At 53.2% G+C, this 20,862-nt stretch overlaps 1 protein-coding gene across 1 annotated transcript in view; it reads right to left on the bottom strand.

Moving 5' to 3' along the window:
• Positions 1-20,605, bottom strand: part of CD9 (CD9 molecule) — a 32,303-nt gene extending 11,698 nt beyond the window's left edge. The window contains exon 1 of the mRNA XM_023643014.2: positions 20,338-20,605. Within this exon, the coding sequence (XP_023498782.1) occupies positions 20,338-20,403 (66 nt within the window). The 5' untranslated portion in view covers positions 20,404-20,605. The remainder of the gene's footprint in view (positions 1-20,337) is intronic.
• Positions 20,606-20,862: the final 257 nt, after the last annotated feature.

Genomic DNA, 20,862 nt, shown 5'->3' with positions numbered 1-20,862 from the left:
AAGTGATTATCATAAAATCAAGTGAGCAGTGACCTGTAAGGGGAGGGAGGGGCTTCTGATAAGGGACAAGCACCGAGGCAGGCACCGGCACCATTCTAGCTTTTGACTTGGGTCATGGAAACATGGATATTCACTTCATGATTATTCTTTAAACTGTTCATGTTTTATGCACTACTCTGTATATATACCATGCAATAAAAAAAGGAGAAAAAGTCATGCAAGGGCACACCCATGTGCCAATGAGGGCAGCTGTGATTCCTTATCAAGCTGCACTGCTCAGTAAATGACACACAGTGTCCCCTCAGTTGCCCAGGTTTGGTCCTTTCCTTCTTCGCACAGAGGAACCTTACAAGCTGACCTGCCCAGTTCCAGGTTTCAGGTGCACGCTTCCTTACAGGTGATTCTTATAAACAGCAGGCATCCTTATAAACATCCAGAAACCTCCATGTAATCTTCTAACCTTACAATTTTATGAAAATCCCTTGTCGTAGGTGGGCAGGTTGAGACACTGGACCCTAAAGGGCAGACTTTCCCAGTAAGGGACAGAACTGAGCCCCTGGCATTGCTGAACTGGACGCCTGTGGAGGCCTCCTGCCAGGCCCTCCCCCACTCCCGGCGCCAGCTGAGCTCCTAGGCTCTCAAGCTCACATCAGTGCTCGCCCGGGAGTGACTCACAGCTTGCAGCGTAGAGGCCGGCTGGATGCGTGAGTGTGGGCTCCCGGCCAACGCCCAGGCCCCAGGTTTCGCTGGCCCACCCTCCTCAACAGAGGCGCCCTGTGTCAGAGCCCTGCTCGGCAGTGAGCTTGGTTCTCTGCCCCATGAGCTGGCAGAGCCTGTGGTGTGGACAGGCCTCTCTTTCTTTCCTTCTTTGCTCCTCTCCTTTTCCCCATGACTTGGCAGTAGGTTTGGACGTGTTGGCTGAAGAGTGGAGGTGGCAAGTCATCAGCCTGCAGTCGAGTCAAACCTTGCCTAGACCCCCAGTGGTGGCAGCTGACATGAGTGTATTTCCTTTCCACAATGAGGATCTGGAATTCCTGGCTTAGAGTGCTACTGCTCCGTTTTCACATTTGTAAAACAGGAACGGTGAGACGCGGCCATTCCTTGCCTCTTATTCTGTTCCTAAGTGTGGCTAAAGAATACAGGAGGTCACACTAGAAGTACTTCTGAAGGAGGTGCCAAACAGGCTTTGGGAGAATGACTTTGTCAGCACTCGGGTCACGGTGTTGCCCGCCCACCCCTGTGGACAGTCAGTCCGCGTCTTCCCAGACCTCTCAGGCCTCATCTTAGGGAAGGCAGCATCAGACATCAGTAAGAACCACACGAGGCCAAGTGCCCCGGGGCTGGACAGTGCGGGGAAGAAAGACTCACAGACGCCAGGCTTGAAGGAGTAGGAATTTAGAGTTAAAACGAACCTGAGAGCTTTGGGCTCAAACATGTGGGTCAGGTTTTCCTTATTAACAAAAGACATGTGGGCGAGTGAGGGTCCCCTGGCCTAATCCAGAGACAGCACACATGGCTCCTGGGGGAGAAGGACAAGCCTCTCCCCTGCCCCCAGCAGGGAAACTCTGGTTCAGACTGGGTTCTCCTGATTCAGACACACCGCCGTTAGGACAGGGGCACTGTGGGGCCCAGTGGGGATGTCCCTCCCCGTACACTGGGTACTGGACGCATGCACACTGAGTGGGTGTAGACTCCATGGTGGGCAGGCCCCGGCACAGCTCCCCTGGGGTCCTGGAAAGTCAGAAGAAATAAGGTGATATTTTTCCCCTCTTCCCCTCAACCCATGGAGGCTCAATCAGACCCCAGGGAAATGGGAGACTGAGGCTGCTGGCTTCCTTGTGGCCATGAAGGCATTGACCCAAGAGAACCCTGTAAGGCCGAGGCTAAGTCTTGGTTAGACTTAGCCATAAACCCTGACCTCCCTCTCGCCCTCATCTTGGTGGTGCTGTTGCTGAGAACACCTGGGACCTGAGAGGCACTGCCCTTTACTGTCCCTCTGCTCCGGGCTTGTGCTTATCAAAGAATTATCCTCAAGGCATCTCATTCTCCCTGTTGATAAAACTACCCACCTGCCTCTTACTCTGCCAGGCAAATTCTTAAGCAAGTCACCATGGAAAGAATAAAAACAGTCCCATCCAAAAAACTAAGCTACAACGATTTGAGAAAGCTGCACTTTGCACAGAAGCTTCTCACGGGCAGGAGCTGGGTCCCTGGGAATGACTCCATGCTCGGATAACGGCAGGGCACCCAAATCAAACCTCCAATGGTCAGGCCTCTTACGTTTCGTCATTTCAAGCATCTGAGCCAATTTGTAGAAGTCTATTCACTTATCTGGTCTACCTGCACAGGTGGCAAGAAGGACCCTGTGCTGGAGAACTGGAACCAGAAGGGGGAGGAGTCCAGGTCTCACTCCGGCCAAGGACAAGGCCAGGTCCAGGAGTTTGGAGTCCCGCATGTTTGGACCCCACCCCAAACCTAAGGTCCTGCTGCCTCGTTGTCAACGTCAGAAGACTTTGCTGAGATGGGGAAAGAAAAGTGGCTAACTCTGGAGAAATGGAAAAAGCGGTACTGGATCTGTCTCTCATGCCTAAAAACTCACCGTAAGAGGGGAGGAAGGTTCAAGAAAACCCAGGGGGAAGGGAGGTCAGGGCCAGGAGGGCGAGCACTTGGTTCACCAAAATCAGAGGACTAAGCCCTGCTGCCTTTTTGATTAAATTACTGAGTTAATTGGCGCGAGGGGATGCTGTATAAGCTATCAGCTGCCCCATTTCTGTAATGCTATTGGAGAAATTGCTTCAGTTGGCTTGGGGGGTGGGGCACAGGGCCACGAAACATGTGTAACTGGCACCGCCTAATAATGGCTCCCATGGCTGTGCAGGCAGCACTATCTAAGGAGCTCAGAGTACTTTCCATGAGAACTCACTTTTTGGTGTGGCACAGAGGGGCTCCCCAGCCCCCATCTGGCTCTCGCCCCCAGCTGCTTGACGACTAGGAGAAACTAAATTAGAAGGGACCAGGAGGAACCAAAGAGAGCTTTAACCTTTAAAAAAGGGTGCCCAATTATTGAGGGACTCCATAAAATAAGAAAACATGCGTTTGGGAGGCCAAGAAGTTGACGGTTTCCTCCAGGTGAATTCACTGACATGTGGCAGGACTGTCAGCCACACAGTTGCAATGGCTGCCGCCTCACTCCTGCCAATCATTGCTGGATCCGAGCAGGCCTGACGCGGATGCGGATGCTCAGACAATTCTTTGCTCACAGAGCCCTCGAAAGAGGACAGTGACCTGCCCAAGATCACCACCTGGTCTGTCAGGGATGGAAATAAAACGTCCACACCGCTACTCCCCGCCCCAGCCCTGCCCAGCCTGCCTGGTTACCTCTGTTTCCAATTAAAGCCCAAGGGAAACATTCTGGTTTTGCTGAGAAAAGCTCCTTTGCCTCCAGGACAGAAATGGTCCCATCCATTTGACAGAGCAGGGAGAAAAAGGATATTTTTCCCCATTGTTTTATTGGAAACTTTTTCTTTTCTTCACGCACGCTCATTTTTTTCTTTGAAGAGGGGCCATGAGAACAACATGGGACAAACCTAAATTGAGGACATTCTACAAAATACTCGACCAGTGCTTCTCAAAACTGGCAAGGTCAGGAGAAACAAGGAAAGCCAGAATCAGTCACAGAACAGAGGGGACAGAGGGAACACGACACCAGTCATGTGGGATCGTGGATGGGATCCTGGACAGGAAGAGGAGGTTACTGGAAAAACAAGTGAACGGTAAGTAACTCTAGTTCAGTGAACAGTAAGGTACCAACGTTGGTTTCTCAGCTGTGGCAGATGTAACATGATAAGGTAAGATGTCAATGACAGGCGAAACCAGCGAGGAGAATGAGGGAACTCCCTAGGTAATCTGCAAATTTTTTCTGTAGATCTAAAACTATTCTGAAACTTTTTAAAAGTGTGTGTGTATATATACTTATATATATGAAGATGGGGCCTCTCTTTCAAAGTGTCCTGTCTCCTTCAAGAACCTGCTCCATGCATGCATCCCTCTCTTTCCTGCCTCTGTCCTCAGTCTCTGCCACCGCTTCACTCGGGGCCAACACATGTGGGCAGGTCTCTATCCTAAACACCAAACCCTCTCCTCCTCCAGCCTCCCTGCTCCTTCTGGTTGCTCGGTGCTTCAAGCCCTGAGCTTGCAGCTCAGGCCCCTCCAAGTCCTCATGAAGAAGCGGGCACTGCTCCACTCTCCCGGCCTGCCTGCTGCCCTTCATGCAGGGCTGCAGCTGTTTCTCTGAAAGGCTGCGGACAGCTGAGGTTGGTCACCAACATTCAGGGCTTTTGCTCCATCATAACCTTTTGTGGTCTCTCAGCAGCACACCATTCCACCCCGCCTGCTCTGCATCTGCTCCTTCGATGGAATTGCTCAAAGTTTCCCAAATAAGTCTCGTGTACTCCCACCTCTGCTCATTACACCTCTCTATCGATCACGCAAGTCCCTCCTCCTGGAAAGCTGTTCTGGCCACTAGGCCTGCTGCTTCCCCAAGATTTCCTCAGTCTCCTCCCAAGGAAGTGCAATCCCGAGCTCCACATTTGTTCTTCTCCCAGCATCCTCCCTCCCTCTCTTGCTTGTGCTCATCTCGCGTCTCACTAGAGCATCTGCACCTTGAGGGCAGGGCTGTTTCTTAGTTATTTAGTAGCTCCCCTCTGCCCCATCCGCACTTGAACAGAACAGTCATTAGTAACTCATTATTCAATAGATGAATAATTACTTCAATGAAAGAGAATCTCTGAAACCCACCAGAATTTCCTCTCCTGGGTCTTCTCCCCTTGGACAAGCCTCCTTTCCCACCTGGCTTTTCATCCAGATCCGTCTTCTAATATCTCACAATAAAAGTCAGAATCTACAAAGAATAATTACTTGCCCAGAGAAAATAGTGAGAAAGAGCTACGAGGACCTGTGATGAATGTCCTAGTGAGAATTAGGGACAAATCCCTATGAAGTCTTTTGAAAATGAGAGTTTATGAAAAGGCCATGCACGGCTGTCCTCACCCCCCAAAGTCCAGTTAGACACCCCAACTTTGGATGAACACACAGGGAACCCAGTCACCTGGGGCTTCTGCTGATTTCAGGGGACATGAACACCCAGCGCTGCCCCAAGCTCAGGGCCATGGTGAACAGCTTCCTGGCCATCTCCTCTCTCAGCACATTCATTCGCTACTGACGCACATTCACACCAGGCACTTGCGCACAGGTCAGGCTTTCAGTGGGTCACACCACAAATCTTGCTACGGGGGCAGGCCCAGAAACCTGACACTGAAGCACACACCTGGCGTTAAAGGAAACCAGTTCCAAAGGGGGACTGAAAACAATCAAAGGGTCACACTGCTTGGGGGCACCTGGCTGCTCTGGACCCTATGCCAAGTTTGCAAAACTGGTTCCAGTTAGAACCTGACGAGGTGTTTACATCCAGGCGGCCTCACTGATGAAAACACCTGAAGTAACCTTGCAGAAGACGAGGAGGTGACCAGACAGAAAAGAGCAACGGGTTGACTGAAGAGATTCAGTGTATGTATGTGTGTGTGTGTGTGTGTGTGTGTGTGTGTGTGTGTGTGTTGCACTGCATCGCATCCCCAGGTGGAAAAAATCCTCTCAGGGCAAACAAACTGGGTGATCTCACCTAGGTCCCCTTTTCTTCTGTAATACGACCTGACTGGTCGCATTTTTTTTGAAAGGACAAATTACTCAGTACGTTTTCTCTATCCAGCTGTCTTAGAAAGCCCAGAAAGTGGAGAGCAGATTATTCTCCACAAGTGGTTTCCCTTTGAGGCCGGCCTCAGACCTGAGGTGGTCGCACCTGTCACACTGGGAGGGGATGGAGGGGGCGGCGGTGGTAGGATGGGGTCAGGAGGAAGGCAGCGCTTTCCTCCCCACTTCCCACAGTCCTTCTGGGAAAGCAATGGCTGTCTGATTACTTTGGTGAGCCTGTGGTCAGAGATGCTGCAACAGTTTTCAGTGAGGCGCAGGTGGTGTAGCAGAAGGACCTGAGCAAGGAGTAGGAGGCCCCGGCTCTGTCACCTGTCACTCGCATGCCTGTGCCACCCACACAGGGTGGATGTCAGAGTCACCTGGGGGAATTCTAAACACGCTTCCGCCTCAGCTCCACCCAGGGGACTCCACCGCACACCTCTTGAGAATGACTGGACGACTGCACGGGCCTGGACTCTGAGGTCTCATTCTGGTGATGCCACCTAGGAGCTGGATGACACCAAGCACTTGCCTCAGCTTTTCTGAACCTCAGTGTTCTCATTTCTAAGAAAAGACAGTATGATACGGGTCCTAGGTTGAAGGTGAGGATTGAATGAGGCAATGTGTGTGAAACACCCTGAAAACTGGGACATGCTAGAGCCAGCCAGCTTTGCGACAACAATAAACCTCGAGAAAGACATTCGATGACAGTGGGCAATGCATGGCGCTTGGCGGCCGTGCTGTGTGTCCTTCTATGATATGAGAAGGCGGCTGGGCGGGAGCAGGGCAATCTAGGACATCAGGGTTCTGGTTTCTGTGAGTCTGTGTGAGGCTTGTGGGGTGGGGGAAGATGGATAAATTTACCTTCTGCACACCCACGTGCTGCCCCGCAGAGCTCCCCTAGGATCAGAACGGAATGGCCGAAGCCAAGTGGGGAAGGAAGGTTAATGGGAGGCTGTGGGCTAAGACTGGAGGCCTCTGTCCTTCCATGAGTCACAGGCTGCTTTGTGGGCGAATTAACTCTGCACAAAGGAGTTATTAAAGGGGCAGATAACAGAGAGAGAAGGGATTTTCTCTCTCTACTTCTCTCCTTCAGCAAGATACGTATCAGCCTTGGAGTTTTCAAAAAACGTACTGGACTTGGGAGACCTGTAGGCACAGCCGCTTAAGGAAGTCACCCAGGAAGTCAGCAACCGACTGAACACCCAGGATGCAAGTTTCCCCACCAGCTCTTCTGGGCCCCAAAAGACCAGTCACGCTTTAAGAAAGCCTCAGAAGTGGAGATAAGGGCCTCTATGTTCACACAGGCTTCAACATTTACAAACAAGTCAGGCCACCCAGACCTGTGGGCTCAGGGCCTCACCCATCTCCATGGCAACCCCGGCTCACCGCTGAATGCCAGGCCCGGCTGGGCTGATGGATGGGCTGATTCACTTGGCAGGACGCTGGGCAGGGCCCTGCCAGCAAGAACAAACAGGAGCCCAGTCCTCGCTGCCTCTTCTAGTCCTCCCCACAGGAGGGCTGAGCTGCTGTCTTTGGAAGGGCAAAGCCACTTGGGCAGGAGCAGAGGTCTTGGAGTCCTCCCTCATCCAGCCCCAGCGTACAGCAAAACAACAAAAACCAGACTCCACTCTACTCAGCAGGAAAAAAACTGCCATGACTTGCTTTCATTCAGTCACAAGTAAACTGTCAGCACACGGCAGAATTTAAAGATGACAACAGGGGCACATTATTAACTTTAGTTTTATTAGAGACGAGTTGAAAAGCCCCAGAGACCACAGCCCTGGAGAACAAGTTCCCTGTGAGTATCATCACCTTGGGGTCATCTCGTCCCTCTAGACAACTTCTGCTCTCGGGGCTTATACTACCTTCCCATCTTAGGGCAGCGCTCAAATCTGTAGGAGCCTGCATCCTCAACGGCCGCTGGGAAAGTTTTCTCTAGGCCAGGGATTTTCAACACGGGGTCCTCAGACCAGCTGCAGCAGCAGCAGCACTGAGAACTTGGGAGACATGCAACTTCGCGGTCCCCATCCTAGACTTACTCAGTTAGAAACCTGAGTGCCGTGGGGCCCAGCAATCTGCGTGTTAACAAGGCCCCCGGACGATCCTGATGCTCACTTAAGTTTGAGAACCACTGTGATCAGCCTTCATTTAAACACCGCACAACCGGGGGACGTGGAAAAGCTTCTCTGGGGGTTCTGAGCCCAGAGACGAGCTTTCTAAATGGTAATGCTGAAGAGCGTGCGGCCTAGGAGCAGATGTGTGAGCTTGCTCTGGGCTCGAGCTTCCCCATCTGAGTCACGGAGGCTCACAGGTTCCACACAACAGGGAGCAAAATGTCACCATTCCACTTTACACTCCCATCTGGAGGGTGTGGGCTCAGATGCCCTGCAGGGACTGGGGCTAGACACCTCCGTGAACTGGTGCACAGCGACAGTCAATGGGGAGGAAACAGGACAGGTAAGAGGGAAGGAAGCAAGAGGGAAGAAACAGAGATACCGGCCGGACAACGCCATCCCGAACCCAGAGCCTGGAAAGTCATAAATGGTTGGAGCTAGAACCTGCATTTGGCTTCCTAATGTGCATTCACCACACAGGCTCCGCCCCGTGACCCGCCCGCCCCAGGAAGCCAGAATGACCCCTGAAGCCTCCGATGCTGGGTGCTCTTGGTAAAAACTTCCCCCTAATTTCTGCAGCCTGCGTTCTCCCTGTGTCAGGCTGCTGTTATGTATGAGCGTGGACTCTTCCTCAAACCACCCTAATTCTAGAAAAAAGAAATTTTCTTTAAAGAATACATGCAGAGGCTGATGGTTGATGACATTTTAGGTTATCTAGTGTTGACCTGACTTCTGGCAGGCTTTGCTGTCCATTAGCAACACTTCCAGATGCCGGGGAAAGGAAGATCAGTAATATACCAACAGTAGAAGTCACTGAGTGCCCACGCCTGTCCCGCATTATAGGAGCTGGTGTGTGTACACTGGCTCTTTAATCCTCTCATCATCCTTATCTCGTGGAAGAAACAGGCTCAAAAAGGTTAAGTAACTCACTCAAAAAGACACAGCCAGCAAGAGGCAGAGCTCACACTGAACCAGATCGTTCCCAACACACTGTGCTCCCTCTCTGCCCAGCTAGCAAATGGGAAGAATGGGAACCCCGAGGACTTTTCCTGGAGGCCAAGAGGGCGGTCTGCACATGCTGAATCTGGCAAAACGATCTAACCTAAACCTTACCTGGCCTGCTGCAGCCGGGGAATTCCGGGTCAGGGCATTGCACCAGCCAAGGTGAAGGTCAGAGGGAGGGCGGGCTCCCACCACTAACTTCTTTGGATTTGTGCTGTCTCTCCCCTCCCCTTTCTCCCTCTGTCGAGGCTGGGAAAGGTGTTGGTCTCAACCCACCATCATTGGGTCCCAGGGAAAATGCACGAGGGCCAGCTTTCCCTTTTCTCTCTTCTTCCCATTGTAGCCACACAGAAGCAATGGTGACTCTGGCTCTCCAAGGTGTCAAGAAAATTCTAGGTAAGAGGAATCCATCTCCTTTTGGGAAGCAAATAGAAGGACGTGAAGGAGAGGTGCTGAGCCCACCCTCCTGGTCTGCAGGCCGACTAGGTTTCCTCCCTCGATTCCGAAGGCTGAATCCCGTTATCACAGGGGAGCCTCTGCTAACGGGGCTCCTTATGGGCCCATTTCCAGCAGAGTGCACAACTGGTCCCTCTCCTCACCCACCTGCACAAATTGGGGAAATCTGAAATGGGCACTTCGTAGGCAGATGAAAAGACAAGCCCTTTAACTCATCTTCGGAAAGGATGAAGTCTAGTGGTCAAATTTCAGCTTTGAGCACTCCTGTCTGATGTAGCTTCACAGAACTGAAGTTATAAGATACGGATGCTCGTGAACGTTGAGGACAACCTCAACCTCTGAAGAATTCTAAGGAGAGGCAGTAGGAATAGTAACTACAGCACCAGCCGCAGAAGCTGACATCTGAGCTCTGGCTATGAGCCAGGCATGACGATATCAGCTTTACACGAAACAGCCCCTCACTCCTCCTAAGGGCCCTAAGAGTTTGCCTGTATTACTACTTTCATTACACAAATAAGCAAAGTGGGGCTAACAGAGTCACCAATTTGCTTCCCCCCACCCCCGCCACCTACATTTCTAACAAGCCACCCCTCCCTTCCCCTAAGAACAACTCTTGGCATAAAGGGCCCCCTGCTACTCTATGCTGCTCTTCTGCAGCATCAGGACCCGTGGGGGGGGGGGTCAACACCACCAACAAAACACCCAACCACCCCTGAGAAGCCAGGTCCTTGGGGAGGCAGACTTCTGCCTCTTGCGGTCATTTCTGGCCCTAAACACTGAGAAGGTTATGGCACCTACCCCATCACTCATAAAATTCAATACGAAAAAATATCAAAACTGTAAAAGAAGTACAAAAATGTGCTTACTGGCTTTTCCTATGCTTCCGTGGGCTTACCTGCATTGCGGGGCCCTAAGCACATGCTCAGCCTGCTGCTGACCTTGGACCTCCCTTTCTGGGGATTCTGCCGTACGTGGGGGCCTCTTGGCGGAGGGGTGAAGGGGGCTCAGTGGCTACAGCCTGCAGCTGTCATCCTCTTACTGAGCCTGGCTCTTCTGGGCAATTGTGCTTGAATGTTCAAGCCTGGCCTCAGGCTAACAGGGGCATCCCTCTCTGCCCATCCCTCTCCGCCTTGTAGCAGCAACAGTGAGAGATTTCCCGGGAGAAGAGGAATTCTGGAAGACAGAGTTCTACACCCCTTCTGAATCTAAGGGCGCTGGTGGGACTGCTATACCCTTCGAGGGAGTTATGATCATCCCAGTTTGAGATGAGGACACAGCCTCAGAGAGGTAAAGTAACTCGCCCATGGTCACAGAGCAGGTGTGGGACACCTCAGTTGTCAGCTCTCCCCTTCTGCCACATGCAAAGCACATGGTGTCTCATTCCTGGTGGAAGAGAGGTAGCCTGGTCCCTTCTCTGGGGTGTGGCAGGGGACCAAGGGCCTTGTAAGCTTGTTCTCAGCATACCTTTATGGAAATTAGGCAGTGACCTGGTCTGAACAAGTTCAAGAGTTGAGAAATCCTCCCTTCCGAGGAAAGTCAGCATCATTTAAAAGCCAGAGCCCTTATTCTGCCTAAGAGAGGGGAAAGCTTCGGCTAATACGACGTGCTGGTCTTAAGTACTTTGGGGCTGAGGGACCGGGAGGGTGGCCTCCGCCCAAGGGAACTTCTTTCTAAACAAGAAATCTCATGTCAAGTTTCCATCGCCTGCTGGCCAGACGTGGAGCGCACACCAGCCAGCCTATAAATCCGTTTTCTGCTGAAAGCAGGCATTCTGATCTTAACCAAAATCATCTGATGTGGGGGATTGTTTTGGGGGATGTTTTCCTTTCAATTCCAGAATACCACACATTTGTTTTCCATTGTGTATGCCTCACTAAGACGTCTGGGGATCACACACACACACACACACACACTCCCTCTCTCTCTCCCTCTCTCTCTCTCTCGCTCAGACACTCTAGCCATGTGGACCAGCTAGCTCTCACTCCATCTGCAGGACCAGCTACCACTTGCCTGCACGGCCCTGAGAAGCGGGAGGTGCCCCTTCTCTGACACTTTTCAAGCAATGCTACGTGGTGCGTGGATCGGCAGTGTTGGCAGAAGGCACTCCCTGCGCTGCTCAGCTAAATGGCCCTCCTCCCCGTCACGGGACATTCTGAGCACCAAGCCAGCAAGGCTGCGAGAGCCAAGGTTCCCCAACCGCATGTCTGACTACCACACGCCCTGTCCCTCTCCGTGAGCCCAGCCTTCACTTTAGGTCTCTTAATTGTTCGATAGTAAACACCTCAACTTCTGCTATGTCCACACCCTGCCCAAAGCGCTTCACCTGGATCACTTAATTTGTACCATAGACCCACCAGGTAGGTCAAATTCACTTCCATTTTTCAGATGAACACTCAGGAACAGAAGTGAAGTAGTTTGTCTGAGGTCCTGCAGGCAAACAAGTGGCTGAGTCAGAACTGGACCTCAGAACACTGACTCAAAGCCCAAATCCTCGACCACTTGTTAAACTGCTTGTCTTTTTTGATCCGTTTCTTTTATTTCAGAGCCAGAATTTTCCCCTTTTGTCCTCTCTCCCTCTTAGCTATGTCTGATCCCATTTCAAAAATGGCATCTTCCATCCTTAAAGGCCCTGAGAAAGCCAGCTGCAAGAGCAGAGGGCCCTCCCTTCTCACAACAGGAGGGCATCTGCAACGGCCACCTGGCCTGGAGGTGCCAGCCGAGCCCGGCCTCTCTGGGGGAGCTGCAGGTGGACAGAGTCTAGAGAGATAGAGCCTCGCCTCCTCTGGCTGGCCGCTGGCCTGAGGGCTCCGTCCACGCCCTTGCTGTACTGGCCAGAAATCCAGTGTGGACATAAGCACTGCTCTGGGAAACAGATTCTCCAGAGTAACTGGGCTCGTTTTCTTCTCGTCCAAGCGTCACTACTGCTGCAAGCCTGGCAAGTGCAGGCACTGCTGTGGCTGCCCGCTGGCCACCAGGTCCACAGACAGGGCGGTGGCCCATCAAGTTCCCTACAGGAATAGCCCCAAGGTGGGACAGAGCCTCTGCCCTCTCCCCACAGCACCATCCTGGCAGGAAAGGGCACGAGAGGACATCAGTGCAGGGTTGTGTTACATGCCTGGGCAGGGGGTCTTGAGAGGCACCTGCGACGTGAGGATAATGCCAGCTTCCCATACTAGGGCTCCTCCCCACGCCCAGCACTGAAAGAGAATCTAATTTCCATCTGAAATGAGTTTTCTGGTCTCTTAAGGGTTATCTGTCTTAGGGAGTCAGGGATGTAATTTGACTGGAGTGGGGAAAAGTAAAGTATGGGAAGACCCCCTCAGATTTATGGAAAGGAAGCTTTAAAAAGTTTAAGCATATGGTGGCCTGCCCCCTGGCTGAGTGGTGAAATTTGTGCGCACGGCTTTGGCAGCCCAGGGTTTGCTGGTCTGGATCCTGGGTGAGGACCTACACACTGCCCAACAAGCCATGCTGTGGTGGCGTCCCACATAGAAGAACCGGAATGACTTACAACCAGGGTATACAACTATGTACTGGGGCTTTGGGGAGAAGAAAAAAAAAAAAGAAAGAAAAAGGTTGAGCATAACAGTAACAGACTGAAATCCACAGCCCCACGTCACAAGGAAGAAGGCAATGACACTGCATGAGGGTGAGCAGGAGGAAGAGTCAGTGGGAAGGGTTTCCCATCACTGAAGTGCACATTCTGTACTAGGAGCAGGGCTGCCGAGGGGGTGAGGGCAGCCCCCCTGCCCCCCAATCAGAGGGGGCACTGATGTGAGGGGAGCACGCAGACTGGCACAGCGCGATCGATCCTCTAGAAGGGGAGAGGGGTTTTCGATTTGCACCTGTAAATAACTGTGTCTTTGTTTGTTTGGGCTGCTATGACAAAGTGCCATAGACTGGGGGGCTTACCAACAACAAACATTTGTTTTCTCACAGTTCTGGAGGAGGGGAAGTCCAAGATCAAGGTGCAGCAACTGGTGTCTGGTGAGGATTTGCTTCCTGGTTCACAGAGGGCTGTCTTCTTGCTATAATCTCACGTAGTTGCAAGAAGAGCTCTCTGGGGCCTCTTCTCACAAGGGTACTAATGCCATTCATGAGGGCTGCATCCTTACGACCTACCCACCTCCCAAAGGCCCCGCCTCCAGAAACCACTGCATTGGGCTTTAGGACTTAACAAGTGAATTTTGGAGAGACACAAACATTCAGTCTATAGCAGACTATCTTTTAAAAACACCAAACTTCTACTGACTTGAAGAGCAACAAGTTCACAACTTAAGTATGATTTTGCTGATCTTTTCATTTAAAGCTTTAATAAATCAACCCTATCATTTATCATGCTATTCATTCAATGTAGGTTTAAAGATAAAAAGATAAATGAAAACTTAAAATGCTATAGAAATGAGTTTTAAATTCAATAAAACTGTCTGATTTAGTTTCTCATATTTTAATCCAGTTGAAGATGTCCTCCCGGGATCCACGTGTTGTATGGTTTCTGCCCTTGGACACTGACATGCAGCTCAGACTGGGACCAAAAGCAAGGAGCTGCCTCCTGAGCAGCTGGGAGGCAGCAGCTTGGGAGAAGTCACGGCTGCCGGCCTGCTCGCCTGACAGGGGTTCCCTGGAACCTTGAATATGCACCGGGTAAGCTTTGAAGAGTTACTTTCCTAAGAGAGCCAGCAAGAGCCATCGTTTCTGCTCCCTTGCACAATGCTTGGCGAGAGGATTGAACAAGGACTCACTGACTTTTGCTCCAAGTCAGTAGTCCCCAAACCTCTACCCAGGATCTTCTCTGGAATCACACGAATCTGGGTCCATCCCCAAGTCAGCCGGCTTCGCCCTCCCTTGCTACTTAACCAGGCTGCACATTGGCCCCTCAGGAATCCAAGTCCCCAAACGACCCCTGGGAGACGTTTCTCCCTTTCCAAAGCACTCAGGCGTAAGGCGAGAGAAGGCTGGCCAAGCCTTCTAGTCTCCATTTGGTGGAAGGAAGAAGAAGGAAAGACAGAACTCTGCCCTTCCGGAACAAAGACAAATCCCCACGCTATGGGAAAACCTAGCCCAAGACGCAAAACTTGGCTGGCAGCTCATAAAGCTGGACCCTTCGTGTGGACTAGAAATACAGAACACTCATTAAATTAATGGAGAGTCAAAGCCACTCCTTGGGCAATGATTAAGCTGGGAGTCAGAGCAAGGCAGGGAGGGGAGGCCAGCTCTCTAGTCTGGGCTGCTCTTGATCAGAGAACTTAGGGCTCTCTAAAGCCTTTCTTAAAGTCCTCCCATTATTCCCCCATGCAACCCCCAGGGAGCTGTGAGGCAACCTGCTTCTCATGGCAGAAACATGGGATTCAAGACAGAGCAGGGGTTGCCTGGAAACCAAGAGAGAAAAACCAATATGGGGTATTTATAACCTCAGGTCCATGGGCCTCCAGAAAAAAAGCAAAAAAATGGGCACAACATGTTTTTGGAGGCAGATCCCATCGATTTCACTGGATTCCCTAGAAAGTAAGATCCACCAGTTGGTGATAACAGCACAGAATACTTAAAAACTATCCAGAACTAAGTATTTTTTGGGGAGGGGCATTATTGGATGGATGCAATTATTATACAATTATCTCATCTGGAGACAGGACGCTGCTTTCCACAGCTGTATGCCATCACTTGATGGAAAATGAAAATGTCCCTGGACCAGCACGACTTTTTCCACAGGATGAAACAGGCAAGTGATCTGCAGTCAGACTTCAAAACCATAAATTAAGAAAAATGTATTGTTAAGATTAGCCCTTCGGTCTCCTGAATGCCTTCAGCTGCAAAGGAAATCTCAGGGTAGTTGAGAACACGGGTCCAACAGGCTCAGACCCAGATTTCCAAACCCTGAAACAGTGAAGTCACTGCTTTTCTGGATGTGAGAGGTAAAGACCGTTTTTCTGCAAGGCCTCGGTTGAGAAGACCTGTGGCAGGTCCAGATAAAGTCCTACTGACCCCAACCTGGGCAAGGGAGGAACACACAACATACACACGCAGCTTCCTGAAACTTCTCCACTCTCCTCTCCCCAACTTGACACAGGTCTATCTAGAACACACAACCCCCAAGGAGGCAAAAGGACCACAGCAGCCACGGTAACCGTGACCTCAGGTCCCTGACCCTCACAGCCAGATGCACCCACAGTCAAGGTTTCCGTTCTTTAAAAGAAAAGGTGCTTTCGTAAGTCCAAGGTATATTATTAAGTCCCAAACTGTGTGATCAGTTCCAAAAGCGATGCCTCCTCATAAAATGGAGCCGAACAGGAAAACAGACAAACCAAACATGGGACACTCAACTCTGTGTGTGAACGGGGAAGATTCACGTCTGACACAAAACGAAGAGGTGAGCACACTGACTTGTGAGGCCTGAAGCCCCAGAAGACTCATTTAGCAGAGTAAGTGCTCTCACGAGGATGGCGTTCCATGGGGCCACTTTACAAGGCGGTTCCAAATTCGCGTCTGAAACAGCAGTCACTTCCTTCGAGTACAAAAGAGTAATGTCTGGAATGGTGCTGTGGGCCACTTTGAAAAGAAAGGTGTAGAGTGTGTGTGTGTGTGTGTGTGTGTGTGTGTGAGTGTGAGTGTGTGTGTGCAGGTGTGTGTAGAGGAATCCCCCCACACCCCCATGTTAGGAATCAGGTCCTTGTTGTCGACAACCACTGTAGGGAAAAGCAGGGGAACAGCCACCAGGGTTCTGGGCAGGTGAGAAGTCCTATTTTCCTTAGCAGATACAGACACCTGGCCTCACCTCACCTCTCCCCGGACCTGCTGGCTTCAGTACAAACAAGCCGGCTTTCCCAGAGCTCCAGCTGTCTGGGTGCCAAAGGTGGGAAGCCATTTCACACAAATGCCCCAGCTGCTTGCTCAGCCCAACACTGAAGGCAAACAGCCTCTGGGTGAGGCAGCAGGGTGCGTGGGAGGGGCTTCTGCCAAGACCACCCCCTAGTCCAGACCCTGCCCAGACCCAGAATCCTGAGGTCTGAGGGTTTCTCTGCTGTGTAGTTTTATTTTCAGAAGTGGAGCCGCCCCACAGTCGCACATGTAGCCACACATGAAATGGAGTCGGCGTCCTGATGTGGGAATCGCAGAGGCGGGTGGAAGAATGAGGCTGGCAGTGAAGCAGGAAGAGAAGGACAAGAAGGGAGCGGGGTGTGCAGACTCAGGGTGCTCCTGGCTACATCTGTGGTCCAAACTGCCGCACTTCTTAGGGAACTGCACCCACCCTACCCAGCGATCTACTTTCAACTGGTGAATAAAAATAGCTCCAGCTGGACGTTAACGCTGCATCTACGACTAGGCTACTATGCTCAGTGCACCCCATCCATTCTCTCATTTACCCTCGCAGCAGCCCATGGGGCAGGCATCTGGCGATGGGGAAACTGAGTCCAGAGCTGGTGCTCTGACCACTAGGCAGTACCACCAAAAATGGCTGATGAAAACAGAGAACCCCCAAACACAGACCTCCACTCAGGGCGAGTAGAGGGAACTGTGAGGAAAGAGACACACGAAGCAGACCCCAGAGGTAACGGTCAAACGATGCCAAGCTCCGAGGACAAACCTCAGAACTCACTGCTCATTTCATTTCCTGGCTCTGATTCTGGGTTGCGTGGGAAGGTCTTACTGCTGTAGGCAGTAGGGGAGAGGCCGGTTTCACAGACTGAGCTGAAGGAGCTTTTGAGACATTTTGGTTCAAGACATTTTGGTTCAACCCACTGGTTTTACGGATGAGGAAACTGAGGTTTGCAGCACAAAAGTGACCTGCCCAAGGTTTCAAAGTGAGTTGGGGACAGAGTTGGCCCAACACCAGGTCTCTGAATTCCCAGCCCAGGTCTCTGTCCATGTTTCCCTGAAGCCTCCATGGGTCCAGGTGACGTGTGTTGGGAAAGAGAAATCCCCTGCTACTTCCATCAGCTAGGGAGGGCGAGGGGTGAGATGGGGGGCAGAGGGAGCTGGGATAGGAACCAGGCCCTCAATGCAGGCCTAGGATTTGAGGGGAAGGGGTGGGGAGAGACAGGTTCCTGACCTGGCCCTAGCCCCGGCTGCCCAGGTTACAGCTTGAGAGCCTACCACGCCGACATCAGGAAGATGTTTTCGCTCTCAGCCCCTTTTGGAGGCGGGCGGGCAGGAGGTCTGAAGGAAAGCCACCGACAACTGAATCAGAGCTGGGAAGTTGGGGTTCCGGGGCGTTGGAAGAGCAGACCGGTTGCTGGTTTGCCGTAGGCATCAGAGGCCCTGCTTGGGGAGGACAGGCAGCACAGGCTCCGCTGACACCAAGGGTGCCTGGCTGGGAGCGGGGGCCAGGGAAGAGGTACACCCCATCCCCGCTCCGCCCCGATCACCCCACTGCCACTGAGATGGGCTTCCTCTCGCTGGATCCCTGCTAGACCAGCCCTCTCAGCATCCTCTGCTCGTGAGGTGCTGGTGGCCCGGGGCCTCACAACTCCTGTTGTTCAAGGCCCACATCAGGTCCCAAGAGCCACGTTTACAAATTTCTGGTCTCAAAAGACAAAGAGAGGTGGTGATTTCTATCAGTCCAAGCAGTCCCCTTGGATCACAGCTTCCCTTAAAAGATGTTTTTTGAGACTGTTCCCACCCGTCTTCCATTCCCACCCAGCGGGGCATGGCAGCAGGTTGGGATGGAAAGTGCGCTGGACTTGAAGCCAAACAGATCTGTCTTCAAACCTACTTCCGATGCTGTGCCGCCACAGGACCCTGCACAAGTCACTTAACCTCTCTGGGGACTAGTTTCCTGGTCATCAGTAAAATGGGGATAATGCCTCTTGCTCTGGCTCTGTCAGGGGACTTGGAAGAGGACTTCGCAGACTGCAAAATGCTGCACAAGCGGATCGTGATATTTCTTTATTCCACCCTCTAGCTCAGAAGACTTCACCTCTACAGGGACCTTAATACAAGACTACTGAACAATAATTAACTCAGGAAAACGCAGTTACTGCTTACCCCCTACACCAACCCATTGCCAGGACCCTTGTTGGTTTTGTGATGGAGACGGACGAGGACAGGACTGAGGTAAGGGGCCAGGGGCTGCAGTACTGGCTCCGTCTCTGTGATCCTGGGCAAACCACCCCTCTCTGGTTCTCTACTTCCTCACTGTGAGTACGAGGGCTGGACTGGATGCTCTCTAAAGTCACTCCTAATTCTAAATGCAAACAACCCCAGAGTGAGTCATTCTGTTTTATGCTGATCACCTAGCAGCTGGCCAAGGCTCTGAATCTGGGAGGGGTGGCAGGTTGGAGATACTAAGAGCCTGAGCAGATACTGGGGTGGCTGTGGGCGCCTCTCATCAGGCTCCTGCGTGTGCTGTGGGGCAGATGGGGGTACGGACGCACACTGCTGCTCTGTGCTTACCCTCCACCCCCAAACCCTGATGCAGCCGAGGCAGATAGCTGAGCACTAACCAACAGACTGGGAGGGGAGAGACTGTGCTGGGAGGGGAGAGGAAAACTCCCCAGAGGACAGGGTGGGGCAGGGTGGGGCCAGCCCGCCTTCCACATTCTTTTCTGGTGCCAGGGGTTGGTGAGAGGAGGAAGCCGAGCCTGGCAGCTAGCTGGCCTGCTGGTGGGAACACCAGGAAGCGGGGTGCCCACTGCAGGAGGATCTCCCGAAAGCAGGTCAAGGTTGGGCGGGGCACAGAGGGTAACATCCTCACCAGAGCATGTGTTGGGTGCGGTAACTCTCAAAAGGGCAGGTCAGTCTCTCACCCCGTCAGCTCTGGAGAGAGGATTAAACTTCAGGAGATTTGCCCCACCAAGGTCTGTGGGGACTCCACTGACCAGCTCCCAGGGGAATAAGTACATTTTTTTTTTGTTACAAGCCTCTGGTGACATGCTCCTGTTTCTACAGCCATCTTTCCTGAGAGTGGCAAAGGGGCTGCCTTTCCAAGCTCCTTCCTGACTGCAGAGGGGCAAACACCAGGACACAGAGGTCCCCTAAGCTCCAAGGGAAAGTGTGGAGGGGACACTCCCCTTTTCTGCTGCCCTTCTCAAACTTGCCATCTGCCAAGAGGCTGAGCGTGGCCAGCAGCGGGAGTCCTGGAGCTCCCTGGCCTGGTGTCCTCTCCAGGTGACCGTCCTCTCTCTGTGGCCCTGCCTGGCCGTTGGCTGGGCTGGCGGGGTGGGGGCGAGGCCGGAGGCCCTGAGGCGGGCACCCGGTCTCCCCGGAAATGGAGAAACACAGGGCTCATCTAGCCAAAGTTGCATTAGGCATCTGCCCGCCCTCCTCAGCTCTCCCGGAGTCCTCTCCAGTTCAGATACTTATCGCGCTTGAAAAAAAAATCAAGACAAGCTAGTCTTTCAGGTAGTTCCGAGGGAGCTCGGACTTTCTCACCGAGGCTCAGAATCATAGCCCGAGAGAACGGGGCCTGAAGGCTCCTCCTCGAGGGTGGAGGCGGCCCCCGACTCTCACCGCGGGGCCGGCGCGCCCCTTCCTTTTCAGGGGAGAAGCGCCAGCGGCTCTTGGCTGGGCTCTGCCTGCGCCACCCCGCCGAAGTCCCCTAGAGCGCCCGCGTGCTCCTCTCCTCGCGGCCCTGCCACTTGGGAGACCGCACCCCGCTCACAGACTGCACTGCCCGCCAGTCTCCTTGCCAGGTTTTGAGTCCCAGAAGAGGAGTGCTCGGTCCTCCCTGGCGCGTTCCCCTCCTGCACTCGGAGGGGCTCGGGGCGGGAGCGGACACAAACCCCACCCCAAACTCTCGGTGAAGGAGAGGGCCGGGACCTGTGCCCAGACTCCAGGTCACCAGGCACCCGCGTCCCACTGCCCATTCGGCTTCAGAGGAGCCCCCTGCGAACGTGGCCGCCCCGCCCGTCTCGGACGTGGCCGAGGAGCCAGCTGGCGGCCGCAGTGCCCACTCTCCTCCCGCCAGAATCTGCCCGGCTCGAGCAGTGCCAGTTACCGGCGCCCCCGACCGCTCACGGGGTCCCCGGGGCGAACAGGTGGCCCCGGGGAGGAGGGCGAGGCGGCAGTCGCGCTCACTCACCCAGAAGACGAAATTAAACCCGAAGAGCAGGTATTTGATGCACTTGGTGCCTCCTTTGACCGGCATGGTGAGGACTGGACTGGCCTGGGCCGGACTGGTGCGGGACTAGGGCGCGCGGTCGGGACGGGCGGGATCAAGCTTCGGACCGGAGTGCTGGCGGCTGCGGGCTGGCCTCCAGGATGCACTTTTAAAAAGTGCCACTCCTTACGGTGCGCGGCCGTCCGCGGTGCGCATGTGCCGAGGACCCGCCCCCCCCCCCCCCCCGGCCCCGCCTGCCCCGCCCCCGCCCCCGCCCCCAGCCCGCGCCCCGCCCCCGCCAGGTTCCGGGGGACTCGGCCCCAGCCCTCTGCCCCCTGAGCCCACCCTTCCCTCTTTTTCCGCCTGCCCCCAGCTCAGCCCTCTTCCCACCAGTTGGCCCTAAGCTTCTTCCCGCCATCCTCCCCGCCGTCCTGGGGTCTTTCCAGACCGCCCCCCCTGCTGCTTTTACCTAGGAGTTCTATGGAGGCCTCGCCCTTCCGGTCCTCG

Source organism: Equus caballus, chromosome 6, assembly GCF_041296265.1.
Source record: "Equus caballus isolate H_3958 breed thoroughbred chromosome 6, TB-T2T, whole genome shotgun sequence".
In the NCBI taxonomy this organism is placed as follows: domain Eukaryota; kingdom Metazoa; phylum Chordata; class Mammalia; order Perissodactyla; family Equidae; genus Equus; species Equus caballus.
The sequence above is the reverse complement of the archived record's forward strand: the minus strand, read 5'-3'. Positions and strand labels throughout refer to the sequence as shown.